The sequence below is a fragment of the Nannospalax galili genome, unplaced genomic scaffold (genome assembly GCF_000622305.1).
Source record: "Nannospalax galili isolate Female #2095 unplaced genomic scaffold, S.galili_v1.0 scaffold188, whole genome shotgun sequence".
Lineage (NCBI taxonomy): Eukaryota > Metazoa > Chordata > Mammalia > Rodentia > Spalacidae > Nannospalax > Nannospalax galili.
Genome location: NW_008360325.1, coordinates 2004834 through 2024833, shown reverse-complemented (window position 1 = coordinate 2024833; position 20000 = coordinate 2004834). Strand labels below are relative to the sequence as shown.

The window sequence follows — 20000 nt, the reverse complement described above, 5'->3', positions numbered from 1 at the left end:
TGTATCCCACAAGTGTGACTCAGCTGCCCAGCAGAGCCTCCTGCCATGAGAAGCATGTGTTAATTCAAGGTGTCCAGCAAGGTTGACGAGCCATGGAGCTGGTATGGCTATGAGCTGGTTTTTGCTTTGTAACTGGTGGTAGGGATGGAACCCAGGCTTTGCACGTGCTAGGCAGGTGCTCTGCCACTGGACTACATATATTCCCAGCCCAATAACTGAATTTAAAAAAAAAAAAACAAGCTCAAAGTTAAGATCCTCCTACCTTCAGCCTCCTGACTGTTGGGATTACAGCACAGCCATACCCTGCTGGAATTAGTTTATTTGAATTGATGTAGCCACATGCGGCTATTGCTGTGACAGGTGTTCTGTCGGGGTAGAAAATTGAAGTCTGCTTTGGCTTGTATCCTTCATAGGATGTGGAAAGCTATGATCCAGTTTTGAATCCAGTACTGAACCGTGAAGTTCGACGAACAGGAGGGAGAGTGCTGATTACTCTCGGAGACCAGGACATAGATCTGTCACCATCATTTGTCATCTTCCTGTCTACCCGGGACCCAACCGTAAGCCAGTGCCACACTTAACAGACCAGCAGGACAGTGTCACTTGGAGCCGCGTTGACCGACCAGCCTGCTCTGTCACCTCTTTGACAGGTGGAGTTCCCGCCGGATCTCTGTTCCCGGGTTACCTTTGTGAACTTCACAGTCACCCGTAGCAGTTTGCAGAGCCAGTGTCTCAATGAAGTGCTTAAAGCAGAAAGGCCTGACGTAGATGAAAAGCGCTCCGACCTCCTTAAACTTCAAGGTGTGGTTCTAACCTTCAGCTTCCCCAGTGGGTGTGGACAGGAGTCTGAGCTCTGAAAGGGCGAGGGTAAGCAGGCTAAGGTGACATGAGAGAGCTTCCCATCACTGTGGTATCTAAACTCTGCCTATCTTGACCACTTAAAGGGGAATTTCAGCTTCGTTTACGCCAGCTAGAAAAGTCTCTGCTACAAGCTCTGAATGAGGTGAAAGGACGAATACTGGATGATGACACGATCATAACCACCCTGGAGAACCTGAAGCGGGAAGCTGCGGAGGTCACCAGGAAAGTGGAGGAGACTGACATTGTCATGCAGGAGGTGGAGACCGTGTCCCAGCAGTACCTGCCGCTCTCCACCGCCTGCAGCAGCATCTACTTTACCATGGAGTCCCTGAAGCAGGTGAGGCAGGTGCTGCAGCAGCCCCTTTGCTGGGCTGCAGGGCGGGTGGCCTGACCGTTGTGCACCGTCCCTTCCAGATTCACTTCTTGTACCAGTACTCCCTCCAGTTCTTCCTCGACATCTACCACAATGTCCTGTACGAGAACCCGAACCTGAAGGGGGTGACCGACCACACACAGCGCCTCTCCATCATAACTAAGGACCTCTTCCAGGTAGAGAGGAAAGGACTCAGCTGTCCAGTGAGGGGCAGTCCAGAAGTACTTCTTCCAAAACGTCAATGTCTCTTCTTTGACCTCCAGGTGGCATTTAACCGAGTGGCTAGAGGCATGCTACATCAGGACCACATCACCTTCGCCATGCTCTTGGCCAGAATCAAGCTGAAGGGCACGATGGGGTGAGGCCAACTGCCCTGCCCTCGCTCAGATAGAGTGATGTGCCTTTGTAGGTTACCCTCCCGCATTTTGAGTTAGGGTGCCTTCTGTTTTCCCTTGTCTTTAAATCGTGACTGTTACCTTAGCTGCTAGCCATGTAAAGAGCCTGACCTGTGCCCCCCTCACAGGGAGCCCACCTATGATGCCGAGTTCCAGCACTTCTTGAGAGGGAAGGAGATCGTGCTGAGTGCTGGCTCCACCCCCAAAATCCAGGGTCTGACTGTGGAGCAGGCAGAAGCAGTGCTGAGGCTGAGCTGTCTACCTGCGTTTAAAGATCTGATCGCCAAGGTTCAAGCAGATGACGTAAGCATCCTTTGAATGTTCCCTGTGAGAAATATTGCCCTTCTACCACCATGTCGGCAGTGAGTAACTAATGCATGTATGTACTGCCCTGAGGGTCAACTTTGTGCATTCCTGTGTCAGATACCTGGTATCATTTCCCTCAGCATCTGCCCCAAAAGATCAGCTTCAGGACTCAGGGATAACTTAGTAGGACAGCAAGGCTGTATCCCCAGCATCACACACCAAAAAAGATGATCTCTATTCCATAGTGACATTTTCCATGTGTCTCCACAGCAATTTGGTATCTGGCTGGATAGCAGCTCCCCAGAGCAGACCGTGCCATACCTCTGGAGTGAGGAAACACCTGCAAGTAAGTCAGGATGGGGCCCTGCTGTCCTCTCTCTGGGCCTGGATAGAAAGTTGAGTGCAATGGTTCCCAAAACAAAAGTCACTGATTCCCAAGAGGATCTCAGCATTAAAACATGTTAGGAGACCAGCCAGGGCTGGTAGCATGGCCCTGTATTCCAGCTACTTAGGAGGTTAAAGAGGGATCGTCAGGCTGCATAGTGTGAGACCTTGTCTCACAATAACAAAGCCAGCTTTTAGGAAACCACTGAAGGAGGTGGCTTCTAAGTAGGAATTGACTTACAAATAGAAGATCAGATTCTAATTCCTCCTTCATTTCTCCTTCATGTCCAAACTAGAATAAGGCGGTAGAAAGGCCCTTGCCTAATACTAAGTGGGAGGCTGGGGACAGAGCTCAATGGTAGAGTGCTTAGCTGGCACATATAAGGCCCTGGGTTCAACCCACAGCACTAGAGAAAGGCATGCCTAACAGATGCTAACAGAGAAATTATCCTTAGTTGTGCCATAGAGAGCTCTTGGGTACATCAGACCTGACCCTGGACTAACTAGGCTACAAGAGGAAAGGGTAGTGGCCTGTGATCTCAGGGACCCAGAGCATTTGGCACAGGGAACACTGCTGGACTCCAGCCAGTGACACTGCCCTCAGATCCTTCCTGAGGGGTCTCAGGTAGTCTGCAACCAACAGATATTTGTAGAATGATATAAGAATCAATAGATTGGGGCCGGAGAGATGGCTCAGCAGTTAAGAGCACTGTTTTTGCAGAGGACCAGGTTTGAATCCCAGCACCAGTATAGTGGCTACTCCAGTTCTAGGGGAATCCAACACCCTCTTCTGACTTCTGTGGCATTGCACGACTGGGTGCACTCACATACATGTAGGCAGTACACTCATACACATAAAATGTATTTAATAGATAAAATACATTTAAAAAGTCATAAATCCAAGAAGGAGATTGCAAAAAAAGAGAGGAAGAAAAAGCACAAGAAGGAAGAGAGGAGAGGGTAGAAGGGGTAGTAGGGAAGAGATGTGATGAGGAGGTGGGGTGGGGTGAGGAGGTGGGGTGAGGGCCTCCCAAGTGCTGGGATTAAAGGTGTGCGCCACCACACCCGGCTTTTTTCATCTTTTTAAGACAGGGTCTCCCTGTAGCACCTTCTGTCCTGGAATTCACTATGTAGACCAGGCTGGCCTTGAACTCACAGAGATCTGCCTGTCTCTGCCTCCCGAGTGCTGGGATTAAAGGCATGCGCCACCACGCCCAGCCCCTTAAATAAAATGTGCTTTTTAAAAAAACCAATAGATGAGGTCTGGAGACACAGCTTAGCAGTTAAGAGCACAGGCTGCTCTTGCAGAAGATCCAGGTTCAGTTCCCAGCACCCACACGGCAGCTAACAACTATTCCATAACTCCAGTTCTGGCCTCCATGGGCCTCCACAGGTACACTTAAGTGCAGGCAAACATTCATACAGCTAAAATTAAAAACACATTTTTAAAGAATAGATGCGGCTAGGTGTGGTGGCTCAGGTCTTTAATTCCAGCCCTTGAGAAGCAGAGGCAGGCAGATCTGAGTTCCAAACTAGCCAGGGCTACATAGTAAGACCCTGTCTTATAAAAGTTTTTTAATCAATCAGCAGGTGATGGGGGTTAGGGAGATATCTTAGTGGGTAAAACCGCTTGCCACATAAGCTGAATTTGGATCATCAGAACTCATGTAAAAGCCAAAGATAGTGCAGACATCCGTGATCCCAGTGTGCCCCTGTGGGGAGGTGGGAGTCAGAGACCAGGGACTCCCCCAGAAGCTCATAGGCAGCAGGCCTTGGCCACAGGATGGAAAAGAGAACAAGGTGGAGAGCAAGGACTTGACACTGAAGTTGTTCTGACCTCCACACAAGTGCAGCACACTGACACACAGACCAGTGAGCCAGGTGCGTCAGCTGCGACCCCACACTGACACAGAGACCAGTGAGCCAGGTGCGTTAGCTGCGATCCCAGCACTGAGGAGGAAGAGGAAGAAGGATCGACAGTTAGAGGCTACCCTGGGCTACTTAACATCATCTCTGAAAAAGTAGTAATAAAAATAAATGGCGCTGTATTGGGACAGCTGTTCTCCATTGTCTTGGCACTAGGTGTCCAAGTAGCGGTAGGAAATAGGGTCAGATGTTCTTTGGGTCCAAGAGAGCCAAAAGACTGTGCTTTCTGGATTGGGGTTCGAGCTCAGGCTCAGGTGCTCCATGCTTGTTGAGCCAGTGCTCTGGGTGGAGAAGTCAGAACAGGCAGGTGTCTCCAAGGATGTGCCTTCACCCACCCTTGCCATGGCTTGTTTCAGCTCCCATTGGGCAGGCCATCCACCGCCTTCTCCTGATTCAGGCTTTCCGCCCTGACCGCCTATTGGCCATGGCTCACATGTTTGTCTCCACAAACCTTGGGGAGTCTTTCATGTCCATCATGGAGCAGCCACTTGACCTTACCCACATTGTGGGCACAGAGGTAATATTCTGCATGCCTCACCCTGGCCCCCCTGACATGTCTGCTCCCCACCAGCCACATTCTGCTTCTTGGCTGCAGTCTTCCCAAAAGCCAACACCACCCTCCTAGCTGTCCTGTCTCTTGACGGGTCCTCCCTGTCTTCTGACTAAGCACCTCACATCTGCCTTCTTCATTTGCAGGTGAAGCCAAACACACCTGTCCTGATGTGCTCTGTGCCCGGGTATGATGCCAGTGGGCATGTGGAGGACCTCGCGGCTGAGCAGAACACACAGATCACGTCCATTGCCATCGGTAAGAGTGCTTGATGGGCTCATGGCTGTGGGGCAGCCTTGAAGCACATGACCGCTGTTGCTCACACTCAGCTTCCTTGCCTCAGGTTCAGCAGAAGGCTTTAACCAGGCAGATAAGGCCATCAACACTGCAGTGAAGTCAGGCAGGTAGGCTGACTGGTTTGGTCTTAAGCCTGTGTCTGAGTCAGGACTTCCGGTGGAAGCCGGCACATCACTGCTGTGGCTCTTGTGTGTGCAGGTGGGTAATGCTGAAGAACGTCCACCTGGCCCCAGGGTGGCTGATGCAGCTGGAGAAAAAGCTGCACTCGCTGCAGCCGCACGCCTGCTTCCGACTCTTCCTCACCATGGAGATCAACCCCAAGGTGAGCAAGGAGGGTTGGTTAGGCTTTTGTTGTAAGCTGTGTGTGCACAGTCAAGGTTCTACCCGAATCAGACTCAGAAAACCTCTGTAATCCCAGAATTTAGGAGGCTGAGGCAAGAGGATTGCCCTGAGTTTGAGGCTAGCCACACACTGTCTCTCTAAGAAAAGGACAGTCACAGGAGCCACATTCTCCCTTAGGTGCCAGTGAATCTGCTCCGTGCGGGTCGCATCTTCGTGTTCGAGCCACCTCCAGGGGTGAAGGCCAACATGCTCAGGACGTTCAGCAGCATCCCTGTCTCTCGGATATGCAAGGTAAGAGGCACCCTCGTGATATCTCTTCTGCATGGAAACCAAAAAGACCAAGTGCCATTGTTGAGTAGGTCTGAGTGAGCAGACTCAACACGGCTGTATTGCAGAGTTGGTAGCAGACCGTACCCCTCCTCCCAGGCACGGCCCTGAAGCCCCTCAGTGTTGCTGGTGCTAGGTGAGGACTGGAGGGTGGGGGGCTGTGTGGGTCCTTGTGTGTCAGTTCTCTCCTCAGTGCTGTCACTCTGGGTTTGAGTCCATGTTTTTAGAAAGTCTGTCCTCCAGATACCCTCTGGTTCAGGTGTCGCTGGGACCACCTTTGTCATTGGAAAACCCCATGTGCTTTCTTCTGTCGGCCGTGCTGACTCCCTGCTGGCTCTGATGTGAGGGTGTAGGATACTCTGGGGCCCTTTGCTTCTGAAGTAACATCTGGCTTCCCTAAGAAACACATGATGCTCTCTGAAAATTCTGTCCTCCGTCCCTTCCTCATCTAGTCTCCCAATGAGCGTGCCCGCTTGTATTTCCTGCTGGCCTGGTTCCATGCCATCATCCAAGAACGCCTGCGCTACGCTCCACTGGGGTGGTCAAAGAAATATGAATTTGGAGAATCGGACTTGCGGTCAGCCTGTGACACGGTGGACACATGGCTGGATGACACAGCCAAGGCAAGTAGGCTGGGCCACCCCAACAGTACAAGTGCACATGGGGAGTCATACTTGGAGCATAGGCATCCATGTGGGGGTCTGGGTCCCGAGGCAGGGGTATTGTTTTGTAGCAGCCTAACCTGGCAGAAGTCAGGGAGTACCTGCTATGGGCTGAGACAGAAAGCCAGCCCCTAGAGTACACTCACCACCCATCCTCTCCTTACCCCAGGGGAGGCAGAACATCTCACCCGATAAGATCCCGTGGTCTGCACTGAAGACCTTGATGGCCCAGTCCATTTATGGCGGGCGTGTGGACAATGAGTTTGACCAGCGTCTGCTCAATACCTTCCTGGAGCGTCTGTTCACAACCCGGAGTTTTGATAGTGAATTCAAGCTGGCATGCAAGGTTGATGGGCACAAGGACATACAAATGCCTGATGGCATCAGGTGCGGCTGCCTCTACAGACACGAGGTCATGGGACGGGAGGCAGCTGGTGGCATGGCACTGCCCCTAACTCCAGTTCTAAATTACCCGTTTCTCCAGACGAGAGGAGTTTGTGCAGTGGGTGGAGCTGCTGCCTGACACCCAAACACCCTCATGGCTGGGCCTGCCCAACAACGCCGAGAAGGTTCTCCTCACCACCCAAGGTGGGTAACTGAGCTAGTCTGCTCCTCAGCTGTTGCCCACCCTGAGCCAGCTAGGTGGAGCTGGTTTTAATGCCAGGGTTGAAAAGCACCTGATAGCTGGGCACACCTGGTGGCACACAGACCAGTAATCCTAGTGGAAAGAAAGGACAAGGGGCTGGAGAGATGGCTCAACAGTTCAGAGCACTGACTGTTCTTGCAGAAGACCCAGGTTCAAATCCTAGTACCCACATGGCAGCTAACAACTGTCTGTAACTCCAGTTCCAAGGGATCCAACAGCCTCTTCTGTCCTCAGGCATTGCACGACACGGGTGCACTTACCTACACGCAGGCAATACACGCACACACATAAAATAATAAATAACAATTTTTTAAAAAGGACAAGAGAATCACTACAAGTTCACAGCTCCTCTGGTCCATATAGCAAGCCTTAGACCCAGGCTCCCATGAGACCTTGTCTCAAAATGGCAACAGCTGGGGCTACAGGGAGACCGTCTCAAAAAGACCAAAAAAAAAAAAAAAAGAAAGAGCCAGTGAGATGGCTTTGTGGTTGGAAGCATTTGCTGCACAAGCCTGGCAAGCTGAGTTTGATCTCCAAGCCTATGGCCCTCTGAGCTCGACACAGACACTATGCCACAGGTGCGTCTACACACAGAGTAATCATAATAGGAACTGAGAAACAAAAAGTGCTCTTTCCTAGAATATGTCTTTAAACTGTTCTCCTTTTTACTTGTTTGTTTTTTTTTTTTAATTAAGACTTTCTTTTTCTGAGAGTACTCAAGTATATTTTAATTAGAAGAGAGTTTAAAAAAGGGACTGGAGAATGACTCAGCAGTTAAGAGCACTGGCTGCTCTTGCAGAGGACCCAGGTTCAGTTCCCAGCACCCACATACAACTCTAGTTTCAGGGGATCCAGCACCCTCTTCTGGCCTCCATGGGCATTACTCAACACTTACATACAGGTACACTTACATACAATGCAGGCAATACACTCAAACATACATTGTAAAATACCATCTAGTCAGTGGTTCTCAAAGTGGTGTTCCCCAGATGAGTAGGGCCAGTCTGATACTCATGACTCCAGGTGACTATACGTATTTGGTAAGTGCTGGTCTAATCTGGACTTTTATGACATTTTGCCCAAGCTTTTCTGAGCAGTTAAGGACAGATTAGACTGTCTGCTGCCTCTTCACTTCTGCAGAGAACTTTCCACATGCCTTTCACTGAGATGAGTCGCATCCCAAGGGTGCTGGGGGGTGGCAACCTCTCCTAGAAGGTGGAGGCTACCCTTAAGTTATTCACGGTTCTCAGTCCAGCACCTGCCATCAGCCATGACCATTGGCCCCTCTGGCTACGTCTTGATCTTATGTCAATGGTTTTCTGTACCCTGTGTCTCACCAGCCCTGTCATGAACCTAGTGACCTAGGGTTGTGTGCCCAGCTTCCTGGCCCCCACACAATCCAGCCCCAGAAGGCCACAGTGCTGCTCAGCAGCTGGCCAGCAGCCTTCTGTGCATGGGGGACAGGGCAGGCCCGAGCAGCCTTCAGTTACATGTGGCTATGGGAATGCATCTGCATGAGCACACTAACAGAGTGCAAGAGCCTCCCAGCCACAGTCACTGGCAAAAAGGACACAGGAAGGGTGCCGGTAGCTGGTTCTGTGTTTGGATCAGATGGCCTCTGAAGCTCACAGCTAAGCCCTTTCCATGCTGGCTAGACACCAGGGTGGACCGACTGAGAACAGCCTCACTGGTGTGTACTCAAACCACTGGTTCTGTTTTGACAGGCCTGTGCTTGACCTGTGCTCACCTCACCAGGCTTTAAGGTCATGTATGGTATGAGAGGAAACTCATCACATGGCCTTTACATTCAAGCCTTCTTTCTCTTTGATCTCCTGCCTCCCCCACCCCCACCTGCTGTGGGCATGCCCTGGCCTAGGTGTGGACATGATCAGTAAGATGCTGAAGATGCAGATGCTGGAGGATGAGGACGACTTGGCCTATGCAGAGACAGAGAAGAAAACAAGGACGGACTCCACCTCTGACGGGCGCCCGGCTTGGATGAGGACGCTGCACACCACAGCATCCAACTGGCTGCACCTCATCCCACAGACACTGAGCCCACTCAAGCGCACTGTGGAGAACATCAAGGTAGCTGGGCTGGGGCCACAGGTGGCCTGGTGTTCACAGCAAGCATGCCAATTTCCAGCCGTAAGCAAGAGGACTAGCCCTTTTAAAACTGTTCTAGAACTGTCCAGGGTCCGATCGCTAGGCAAACAGCTTCAAAAGGAGCAGAGGTGGTCCTCTTTCCTGTCAGGAGCGGTTGGAAAGGCTGGAGGCCCAGCAGGTCTCTGGCCAGTTCCCCAGAAAGGTCCTGGTTCAAAACTGGGCTCTGGTGAAGCTGTCTGGGCAAATTGATCTGAGGATGCTTTTAAGATTTCCGTTTCTGCTAGAGAAGGACCTCTCTTTAGTCCTGTTCTCTTCGAATGGTTTTAGGACCCTCTGTTCAGGTTCTTTGAGAGGGAGGTGAAGATGGGAGCCAAGCTGCTCCAAGATGTGCGCCAGGATCTTGCTGATGTCGTCCAGGTGTGTGAGGGGAAGAAGAAGCAGACAAACTACCTGCGCACCCTCATCAACGAGCTGGTGAAAGGTACTGAGAGGTGCTGGGTTCACAATGGGAGCTTGGTGCAGCGGGCCTGGCCTTTGTCGGGGCTGCCATCTATCCTGACCAATGCCCATGGCTCACATCCCACCAGTCTCCCTCGTATGCATGGAAGTCCCACTCTGATGGGCACAACAGCTATAAATGCAAGGCAGGTCCCTGGCCTCACACACATCTCCTGTACATACTTCCTTCTCAGGGTGGCTCAGATGGTCATGGGAAGGGTCTTAGAAATGCTCTAGTATTTCCTGTGTGTTCCCTGGACTGTCACTGAAGTCTTTGTGCAGCTTTTAGGGGTGTTCTAATCACTGAAGGGGAGCATGGTTGATTGGGGCCCATGAAGAAGGATGGACCAGGACATGTGATTTGTGTGGTCCTCAAACCCACATGCACAATACTCTGATCCTAGAAACTACACTGAGAAATTGCCCTGGGCCTCCCAGGTGTGGACAGGATACCAGGGACTGCAGCTCCTTCAACCTCCTGTCTAGGACGGTGTGGCATGCAGGTGCACTGGCAGCTCTGCCCACTTTGGGTACAGGGGAGTTGTCAGAACTGACGCTATGCCCTGGGGTCTCTGTTCCTTGCTACAGGGATCTTGCCTCGGAGCTGGTCCCACTACACAGTGCCTGCAGGCATGACAGTCATCCAGTGGGTGTCTGACTTCAGTGAGAGAATTAAACAGCTGCAAAACATCTCCCAGGGAGCTGCATCTGGTGGTGCCAAGGAGCTAAAGGTGAGCAAGCAGACCCCTGAGAAGTCAGAGTGTTGCCCCCACGGGCAGAACAGCACCCTTTCCCAGCCCTGGCATGGCTCTGAGAGCAGGTCAGGCACAGATCTGACCTGATCTTCTGTGGGGTCTGCTTTTCCCACAGAACATCCATGTGTGCCTGGGTGGCCTGTTTGTGCCTGAGGCCTACATCACTGCCACCAGGCAGTACGTGGCCCAAGCCAACAGCTGGTCCCTAGAGGAACTGTGCCTAGAAGTCAATGTCACCACCTCACAGAGTGCCACCCTCGATGCCTGCAGCTTTGGGGTCACAGGTGAGCTTCAGACTCAGCCACCCAGCGTGGCCTTTTTTCTGAAGCCACCCTGCCACATGCAGGTGACTTTGGTGGCCTAAGGCCACTGTTTCCCAATGGATATACTGAAAGAGCTGCCCAGTGGAGCCTGTGCACGCCTTGGGGTTGGGTAGCTGTGCCACCTCAGGCGGGATCTCCTCTCTTCACAGGTCTGAAACTTCAGGGAGCCACGTGCAGCAACAACAAGCTGTCACTCTCCAATGCCATCTCCACGGTGCTCCCACTAACGCAGCTGCGCTGGGTCAAGCAGACAAACGCCGAGAAAAAGGCAAATGTGGTAAGTGGCCCCCTTCCATTTGCTCTGGGCTAGGGAGGAGGGGTCCGTGTCCCCACTTTAAGCGACCAAGGGCAAGACTGCCCATGCCTGGAACTCTACTGTGACTGGCCAGCCCTGGACCATCACAGGAGCCTCTGTCACCAGAGCTGTCACAAGCTCCCCTGTCTCCACAGGTGACCTTACCTGTCTACCTGAACTTCACCCGTGCAGACCTTATCTTCACTGTGGACTTTGAAATTGCTACAAAGGAAGATCCTCGAAGCTTCTATGAGCGTGGTGTTGCTGTTCTGTGCACTGAGTAAAGCTCAACTTTTCTAGCATCCCCTTTCAGTAATAGTAAAATCCAGTATTTAACATGTATTCATCCTTAAAGGTTTGGAAGATTTGGAAGGACTTGTGAAAAGTGGTTGGTTTGCATTGGAGGCAGTGGAAGGTGCCGATGGGTGGGGACAGTAGCTTGTAAAGATGAGGGCTGATAGTATGTTTTTAGAGGGCTGATAGCATGGCTTGTTTATGGAGTAAAACACTAAGCATGACCGGCTCCCGCCTCTTCCATCTCAGCTGTCTAGCATATGGGTTCTTGGTCCCGCCACAGGTGTCCAGGGGTGCAGGCCCAGCCCTTCTCACCCTTGTCACAGTGGCCACTATGTCTGTGACAAAGACCTGACCCTTCACAGACACAGAAACGGATGGGATGGAGGCCAAGAACGCTCTGGCTGTGCCTCACCCTAGGGCAGCATGGTGTCATGGCTTTTCCTTACTGCCTCCCAAACTGACCGTCACAGGATGCTGCCTGGATCCGTGGGGCACCCCTGGGAACAGTAGGTTCACCCCGGCCCCACAACAGGACCTCTGCCTCTGAGAGGCCCCACCCACTTGTCCTGCAGCCGGAAGGACCGTGCTGGACAGTTGACCGCAGCTCTACTTGTCCTTCCTGCCAGAGCCAGCTGGAGCGCTGGTGAGCAACACCCACACCCATAGTGGGGCTGGGGTGGCCCCAGCAGCACCCCCACAGTTGGATGGTACCCCACCAAGAAGGAGCACCTCTTTGTGGGGAATGAGCGCCTTCTTGTGGTAGCTTTTTTATTTGCACTTGGGAAACTTGTCCTGCATGTGAGACTTGGAGACAAGGATGGGACCCGGACCTCCAGCATCAGCACCAGACTTAACTCTCTGCTCTTGGCTACCTACCAGAAAGGAGATTGAAGCTCAGTGAACAGACGTCAGAAGTGGGCAGACCAAACCCTGAGAGCCCTACCCACCCTCCCAGCAGGCTAAACCCAAGTTGCCTGCAGAAAGCCCTGCTCCCAAGTGGTAGGGAGTCTGTATTGAGCATGCAGAGATGCTCCCAAGCACTGTGAGAATAGAGTTTCACTAGAGTCCACCATGTCACTGCAGCTTGGCCCCACCTCAGCCTGTAATCCAGCACTCAGAAGACTGAGGCAAGAGGATTTCCTGGAGTACCAGGCTAGTCAGGACTATGTAGCAAGATCCTGGTTGGCCGGCGGGGGGGGGGGGTCGTCAGTGAGGTCCACTGAGCCATCCCTCGATTTACATTTTGTGTGTGCATGTATGCACAAGACAATTTGCACGAGTTGGTTTTCTCCTACCTTGTGGATCTTAGGGATCTAACACAGGTCATCAGGCTTGGCAGGAAGCAGCCTTAACCACTGAGCCATCTCACCAGCCCTGCAAACCCTCCAGATGGTGGGGCCTGTGTTTCACTGCGAAACCTGTATACTCATAACTATTAGCCTAGAGTGAGCCCCTTTCTCTGCCCGCCTTCGCAGTATCCCATCCTGAGCTAACTCAGGGCACCTTGGACTGGACCACGTACTTCTTTGTCTTAGTTTTTTCAGGCTGTACAAGTAAAAGTTCCAGTTTCCTCTTGGAAAGTGACAGCCGGGGCCCCTTGTCTCTCTCACTCCCATGTCTAGGTGGAGACCAGGTCACCCTGGCTCTGTTCAGCAGGTTTCTACCCATCTCTGGGGTCTCCACAGGAATGAGGGGGCCATCAGCCCTTGTCATCCTCAAGTCCTCTGGCGATGGGGACAGCCTGGTGGCCCACCCACTGATCTGGGGGCTGAGTGCCTTGAGTTCACTCTCAGGCTACATGTCCACATCATTGACTTTTGGTGCTGCTGGGGCCTCGCCAGATACTTTCACAGTGAGATCTGGAGCCTTTGGCAGGAGAGAGTCTTCCTCCACACTGATGTCCTGGGGAACCTTGAACTTTCCTCTGTAGGAAGGCATGTTGCGGTTCCTGTCACCCAGGAGGTGGTAGGCATGCTGTGTGCAGAAAGTACGGTGACTGGAATGACCTGGGGTATCTTCTGAGTCCCCATCATAAGGATCTAAAAACTGATGACAAAAGTATTTCTGAGGTCTGGGAATACAGCTCAGTGGCAGAGGGCTTGCCTGACTGAAGGACCTGGGCTCAATTCCCACTGCCACAAAAAAGAGACAGAAAGAAGAAAAAAAAGTTTATATGATTTGCCTTGCAGCCAATTTTTTTTTTTAAGACATAGTCTTATATAGCCAAGGCTGGCCTGCAACTCGCTATGTAACCAAGGATGACCTTGAATTTCTGATCCTCCTGCCCTTCATCTCCCCAGGCTGCATCTGTCTGGGGATCGAACCCAGATCCTCTTCCATGCTAGGCGAGCCTCTATTGAGCAACATCCCAGCCCTGTTTTTGGCTTTTCTGTTGATTTTTTTTTTTTTTTAAAAACACAGGGTCTCAAGTAGTCCAGGCTTGTCAACTTCTGATCCTCCTGCCTCAGCCTCCAAGGGCTGGGGTTACAAATGTGCACCACCATGCCAAGAGCAAACCTCTGAAGCAGGCTTCACGGAGCTTTGAGAACGCCTCATACCCCTGCCGTTGGCACCAGAACTTTCCTGCCTCATCTTTCTTGCTTTCTGTGGGTTTTTTCTGTGGGCTTTGTTGTTTGTTCCTGTTTTATGAAGGCACTGCCTGTCATCTCAACACTTAGAAAACAGAGGCTGGTGGACTGTTCCAAGTTTCAGGGCAGCCTGGGCTATGTGAGACTGTCTCAAAAAATAAAAACAATTCCTTTAGTTATCCGATACCAGACCACCAAATGGCAGGGACATGTGCACACAGGTGGGAGACAGAGGCTCCCTGCATGAACTCCGCCCCTACAGGGCCACTTGGCTCTCTTCACAGGGCTCTGCTGGTCATAGGGTTGGCCCTTTGCTGGCCTTTGCTTTGAAGCTCCCTGGTTCTCTAGCCCTCTGGTGGCTGGGGACAGTTCTGTAACATACCTCTCTCCAGATCCCCTCAGCAAAGTCCATGAGACTCCTTTTGGAATTGACCTGTAGGGGAAAGGTTTGGATGCTTCTCTCTGCCGCAGAGCAGACAGCAGTCTAGCACACACTTGCGGTGCCCGCTGCCCACACGAGAGGGTCCAAGGAGGGGACACAGTAAAAGCTTCAGGGCCAAGCAGAGGTGTGAGAGCCCTTGCAGGACAGAGTGTCACAGGCCCTCGACTTGGGATCCCCATCATGTCAGTTCCACATAGCACTCTAGAACTTGTTCTGGACCCAAAGTGGGAAGGTGAAAGGCACCAAATCCTCCAGCCACCAAAACTACAAATTGCTTAGGGAGGATCCTGAGGCCTCCCTCAGGGCCCTTGGGAACACCAGGCTTCTGATGGCCCAGGACCTTCCCACTAAACCATGCTGCTAAGGAAGGTAGCTTCTTTTTTCCTTTTTTTCTTTTTTTTTTTTGAGACAGGGTCCCCCTGTATCCCCTAGCTGACCTGGAACTCCCTACATAAACATGGCTGGTCTTGATCTCATGGAGATCTGCTAGCCTCTGCTTCCCAAGTGGCTGGGACTAAAGGCGTGTACAACACCCAGCTTGCTTCTGTTTTCTTAAAGACTTGGAGCACTGGCATTTGAACCCTCTACTTTGGGTGAGAGGAACAGGATCTCTACAGATGAACTAAGAGCCACAGGGATGAGCATTTCCCCCAGAGCCCTTCTAGACTGCAATCTCTTTCTCCCCGCACTCCCACCAGACAGGAGGGCACCTGAAGGCAATGGCGAACCAGTCTCTGCCACTTCCGGAAGCCAGCTGCACTGAACGCTGCCCTGATGCAGGTGGGTTGGCTCAGTCTCCGGCTGGCCATACCTCGAGGCCAGGTGCACAGTCATTTAACTAAAAAATACCAAGTTAGAAGGACAAAGCCCAGATCAGAGGTTGTAGAGACTGAGGATGAGCAAACCACAAAGAGCAAAGGGAACTTTGTTTTTGAGACTAGGTAGCCCAGGCTACCTCAACTTCATGAGTCTCTGGGATTATAGGGAGCCTGAAGCAGGAGGATCATGAGTTCCAGGCCAACAGGGAATGTAAGGCCAGCATGGTGTGTGTAGTGAGACCAGCTCTAAAAAGAAAGCAAGAGATAGCTCAGTTGGTAGAGGGCTGGCTAGCACACAGGAGACCCTGGACTCAGTCCTCAGCACTGCGTAAAGCAGGCATTGTGGTGCACGCCTGTCATCTTGGGACTTAGGATGTACAGGCAGGAGGATCAGAAGCTCAAGGTCATCCTTGGCTACAAAGAAAGTCAGAGGCCAGTCTAGGATACATGAGATCCATCCTTCCTCAAAAGAAAAAAATTCCAGAGCTGGGGTACAGCTCAGGAAGCAATGACAGGAAAAGAGGGAGGGGGAAGGGGAGGAGGGAGGGCTTTACTGTAAATTACTTCACTCAGCAAAACAAACTGAGGGAGTTTCAAAATTTTTGTTAAGCCAGGCATAGTGGTGCAGGCCTTTCTTTCATCCCAGCGTTGGGCACAGAGAGGCAGGCAGATCTCTGAGATGGAGGCCAACCTGGGCTATGTAGCAAGTTCCAAGCTAACTGGGGCTACAGGAAGACCCTGACTCAAAAAGACCAACAAAAATTTCTTTTGTTAATTAAAAAAAAAAAACCTATAGACAGCACAGAGTGGATAAACCCTGCACCTAAGACCATCAGTCATCTCCTTTCACATAAAGCAAGCCCGTTGGCTGGGGCTGCTGCTGAGCAGCAAAATTTGCTCAATGTGCTCAAGCCCTGGATTCAGTCCCCAGAACTTACTCAGAAAGAGAGAAAAAGACAGTAGCTCATGCCTGTAATTCCAGCATTCTGGAAGTGGAGGCATGAGGACCTGGAGTCCAAGGTTATCTTCAAACAGCTTGAGGCCAGCCTGGGCTACACAAAACCCTGTCTGCAAAAAAATTTAATGAAATTTTAAAGCATGAAGAAAGGGGCTGGAGAGGTGTTTCAGTGATTAGAGCACTGGCTGCTCTTGCAGAGGACCTGGATTCAGTTCCCAGCACCCACGTGGTGGCTAACAACCATCCATAACTCCGGTTCCAGAGGATCCAAGGCCCTCTTCTGACCTCTGGGGGCACTGCACACATGTGGTACACATACATACATGCAGGCAAACACACTCATACACACAAAAAATAAAAGTAAATAGATCTCTTTTTTAAGTACTAAGAAAACCAGTGACTACAATCCTCTCTGGAGTTTCATGTCACTGGACTTCTCAAGAACCCTGTGGCCAGGCAGCTGCTAGACCCTGATGGAAAGTGCCTCAGTTGCAAATGGCATGTTTTTCTTGGATAAACTCAAACCTTCCCAAGGTAGAGCAAGCATAAAACCAGCCCCCCTCAGGTGACCACACAAAATACATGTGCATATTAAGGGTTTGGAAGGTCCCAGCAGAAAATCTAGAGCTGAGCATGGTAGTGAACCCCTCCAATCCCAACACTCGGGAGGCAGAGGCAGGTGGATCTCTATGAGATCGAGGCCAGCCTGGTCTATAGAGTGAGGCCAGCTGGGTCAACAGGGAGACCCCATCTCAAAAAGAACAAAAAGACAAAAACACACACTCCTTGATGACACACAAGCAGGCAAAGGGCCTGCAAGGCTTTAAGGCCCCACCAGCTGACAGCCGCCCCTGCACTGAGCAGAGGGGACTCAATGAGTGGGCACAGAGGCTCCACTTCCAAACTGTGTCCTGCAGGGTGGACAAGGGGGACCCACATGCTGGTGCTCTCTCAGCACCCTGTGTATCTGAGCGACAGGGCTCTAGGCTCAAAGTCACACACCCACCGATAGTCATGAGGTCTGGGGAAATGAACGAGGTGGCGTGACCATATTTTGGGCTCCCGGACTGTAAGACTGACACTTTGCAGGATTCAATTCATTGAGTGGGGGAAGCAGAGAAGCTTACAGCTGGAGAAACTGAGGCAGAGAAAGGTGGACTTTCCTGATGGCAGAGTGAGGGCCAAAGGCTCTCTTCCCTGCCTAGGGTTTCTGTCCCTCCACACACAAGCATAGCCCTGAGAACCTACTGGCCCCGAGGCACCAGCTGCTCCCACACCCAAAGACTGGAAACACACCAAGAACTTCACCTCCCCCTCAGCCCCATCCCCCACCCTTGGCCTCTGTGCTGGAATTCTTTGAAATCAACTCTATAACAGCAAAGCCACCTTGCAGTATGTTGTCCCCTGACTTTTTGATTATTTATTATTAGTGTGTCTATGTGTGTACATAGCATGTGTGCAGGTCAGAGTTTGCCATGGCACATCTGTGGCAGTCAGAGGGCAACTTTTGGGAGTTGGCTCTCTCCTTCCACTATGGTTCTAGGGATTTAACTCAGGTCCACAAACCGAGCTCTCTCATTGGCCCACCCTGCGGTTTTTCCTGGCCACTCCTTCTGGAATGTTCTTTCCTAAAGTCAAAGTGGGCCATGGCAGTGGGCTTCCAAGAGGAGCACTCCCCTTGGTCCAGCCTTCTTCATCCCCACTCCTGCTCTCTCCCCTCCATCCCTGGAGTCTGGCTTTTTGTCCCTCTGGGCTCAGGCCCAACAATCACTTAAGGAACAATCTTGAGTGCATTTTACACCTAAGGGCCTTGTCCCTGAATGCTGCTGCTTCTATGCAGCCCCACGGTGGCCCAGCAGCCCCATACAAGCACAGTCTGTCACTCCAGGCAGCCTCAGGACTGGTAAGGGCAGTGTGTCTCAGAGGCCTTCTCTAGGGAGACACTAGGATGTGGGTGGGCTGGTGGAACAGGCTGGACTGTGTCTCTACAATCCTTGAAGCCAGGAGAGTATGAAACTGTTCACTTTTGCTATATGTTTGAAAACTACCTAAAGAAAATTCTAGAAGCCACTACTTCTGTCTGCAGTTACCAAGTTCCACCTCCAGGCAAATTTTATCTTTTAAGCTCCAACCCTGGGTACTGTACATATGTCCTGCCCTCTGTACATCTGTCCCTGCCTAGCCCCTGACAGGTCACATGACCCAAGACTGTCTCACTGCCCTGGTCTCATCTCCAAGCTGCATGACCTGCTTCCTAAAGGGTTTCCCCTACAGACACTCAGGCCTACCTCTCCCCCATTTTCAGGGGTGCCCTGTCCCTCAGAGGATACTCCTCTGGCCACTCTGCCCTCCTCCTCAGCCCCAGCCCACCCGTCCATCTAGCACCGCCCACATTATGATTCCGACCTTTGCTTGGCTAGTCAGTTTCCTAAACTCCAGCTGTCTTGGGCTTCTTAATTTATGTATTTATGGGTTTATTTATTTCTGCTACTGGTGATTGGACCCAGGACCTCATGCATGTTAGTCAAGCGCTCTACTGAACTACATCCCCAGTAGGTTGTTTTTGCTTTGGGGGTTGGTTTGTTTTGTTTAAACAAGATCTCACATAGTCCAGACTTGCCTTGAACTCCCTGTGTAAAGATGGCTTTGAACTTCTGATCCTCCTGCAGTATTGGATTACAGGTGTGGGCCACCACATCCAGTTATGTGGCGCTGGGCCTCAAACCCACGGCCTTATGCTTGCTACTCAAGCACTCTACCTGCTGAACACACGCACACACACAGAGGCATGCATGTGTACATGCGTACACATGTACTCCATGTTCACACTCATGAGCCAGACATAACCAGGATCCTCCTCCCCCACAGCTACTGTCAGATTCTGTGAACTGATGTCTGTCCTGGTGTTGTGGCTGTGTTGTCCACTGTTGTGTCCTCAAAGCCAAGCACAGCTCTGGTGGACAGTCAGTGCCCAATATTTTGTCTGTGGGATGTGCCTGCAGCCTGTTCCACAAAGACCTCTCACCCACTGTCAGATGCATTGTCCCCCAAACGTGCCCTCCATTCACAACATCCACTGCGGCCAGAGTGGTCCCTTCATACCAGGGTGGTGGCACACAGCTGTAATCCCAGCCCTTGGGGGGTGAATGGGAGAATGAGGAGTTCAAGGTCACCTTTGAGTATAGTGAGGTGGAGGCCTGCCAGACTACAGAGTGAGACTCAAAAAGTAAATAACAGCTGGCATGGTGGCGCACACCTTTAATCCCAACTCTCAGGAGGCAGACGCAGGTAGATCTCTGTGAGTTCAAGGCCAGTCTGGTCTACATAGTGAGTTCCAGGCCAGCTGAGGCTACAGGGAAACCCTGTCTCAAAAAGACCAAAAAGTAAATAATAAAAATAAAAATAAAATGAAAAAAGCCAAAGAGAAAAGAAAAGGGGGGGACCCCAAGTAGGAGAGCTGAGAGCTGCTGGTTAGCCCCACAGCTGCTGGACGATCAGCACGGTAATTTGACATTTGTTACACATTGAAACCTTGGTAAATTTTCCTAATGAATCTTCTCTTTTTCAGTAAACAGATTATTGTAATGCCTAAGTAAAAAACCTAACTTTAAACAAAAATCATTACAAATTTAAAAAAATATTTTATTATTTTTATTTTTTGTGTATGAGTGTGTTGCCTGCATGTAAGTGCACCTGTGTCGTGCAATGCCGCGGAGGTCAGAAGAGGGCTTTGGATTCCTGGAACTGTGGAGTTCAAGACAGTTTGTAGTCCCCATGTGGGTTCTGGGAATTGAACCCGGGTCCTCTGCGAGAGCAGTCAGTGCTCTTAACCACTGAGCCATCTCTTCAGC

General features: G+C 51.3%; 1 protein-coding gene and 1 pseudogene across 1 annotated transcript in view; one reads left to right on the top strand and one right to left on the bottom strand.

The window, feature by feature from the left end:
• The window catches only part of Dync1h1 (dynein cytoplasmic 1 heavy chain 1), an 84885-nt gene extending 73316 nt beyond the window's left edge, over positions 1-11569 (top strand). The window contains exons 58-78 of the mRNA XM_008825600.1: positions 414-560; positions 651-801; positions 945-1198; positions 1276-1410; positions 1498-1592; positions 1758-1932; positions 2206-2281; positions 4602-4762; positions 4942-5053; positions 5139-5199; positions 5291-5414; positions 5612-5725; positions 6214-6384; positions 6593-6810; positions 6908-7011; positions 8946-9157; positions 9503-9656; positions 10262-10404; positions 10544-10712; positions 10901-11028; positions 11202-11569. Coding sequence (XP_008823822.1) covers positions 414-560; positions 651-801; positions 945-1198; positions 1276-1410; positions 1498-1592; positions 1758-1932; positions 2206-2281; positions 4602-4762; positions 4942-5053; positions 5139-5199; positions 5291-5414; positions 5612-5725; positions 6214-6384; positions 6593-6810; positions 6908-7011; positions 8946-9157; positions 9503-9656; positions 10262-10404; positions 10544-10712; positions 10901-11028; positions 11202-11330 — 3033 coding nt within the window. The 3' untranslated portion in view covers positions 11331-11569. The remainder of the gene's footprint in view (positions 1-413; positions 561-650; positions 802-944; positions 1199-1275; positions 1411-1497; positions 1593-1757; positions 1933-2205; positions 2282-4601; positions 4763-4941; positions 5054-5138; positions 5200-5290; positions 5415-5611; positions 5726-6213; positions 6385-6592; positions 6811-6907; positions 7012-8945; positions 9158-9502; positions 9657-10261; positions 10405-10543; positions 10713-10900; positions 11029-11201) is intronic.
• A 138-nt stretch (positions 11570-11707) lies between these two features.
• LOC103727632 lies at positions 11708-15760 on the bottom strand (annotated as a pseudogene).
• Positions 15761-20000: the final 4240 nt, after the last annotated feature.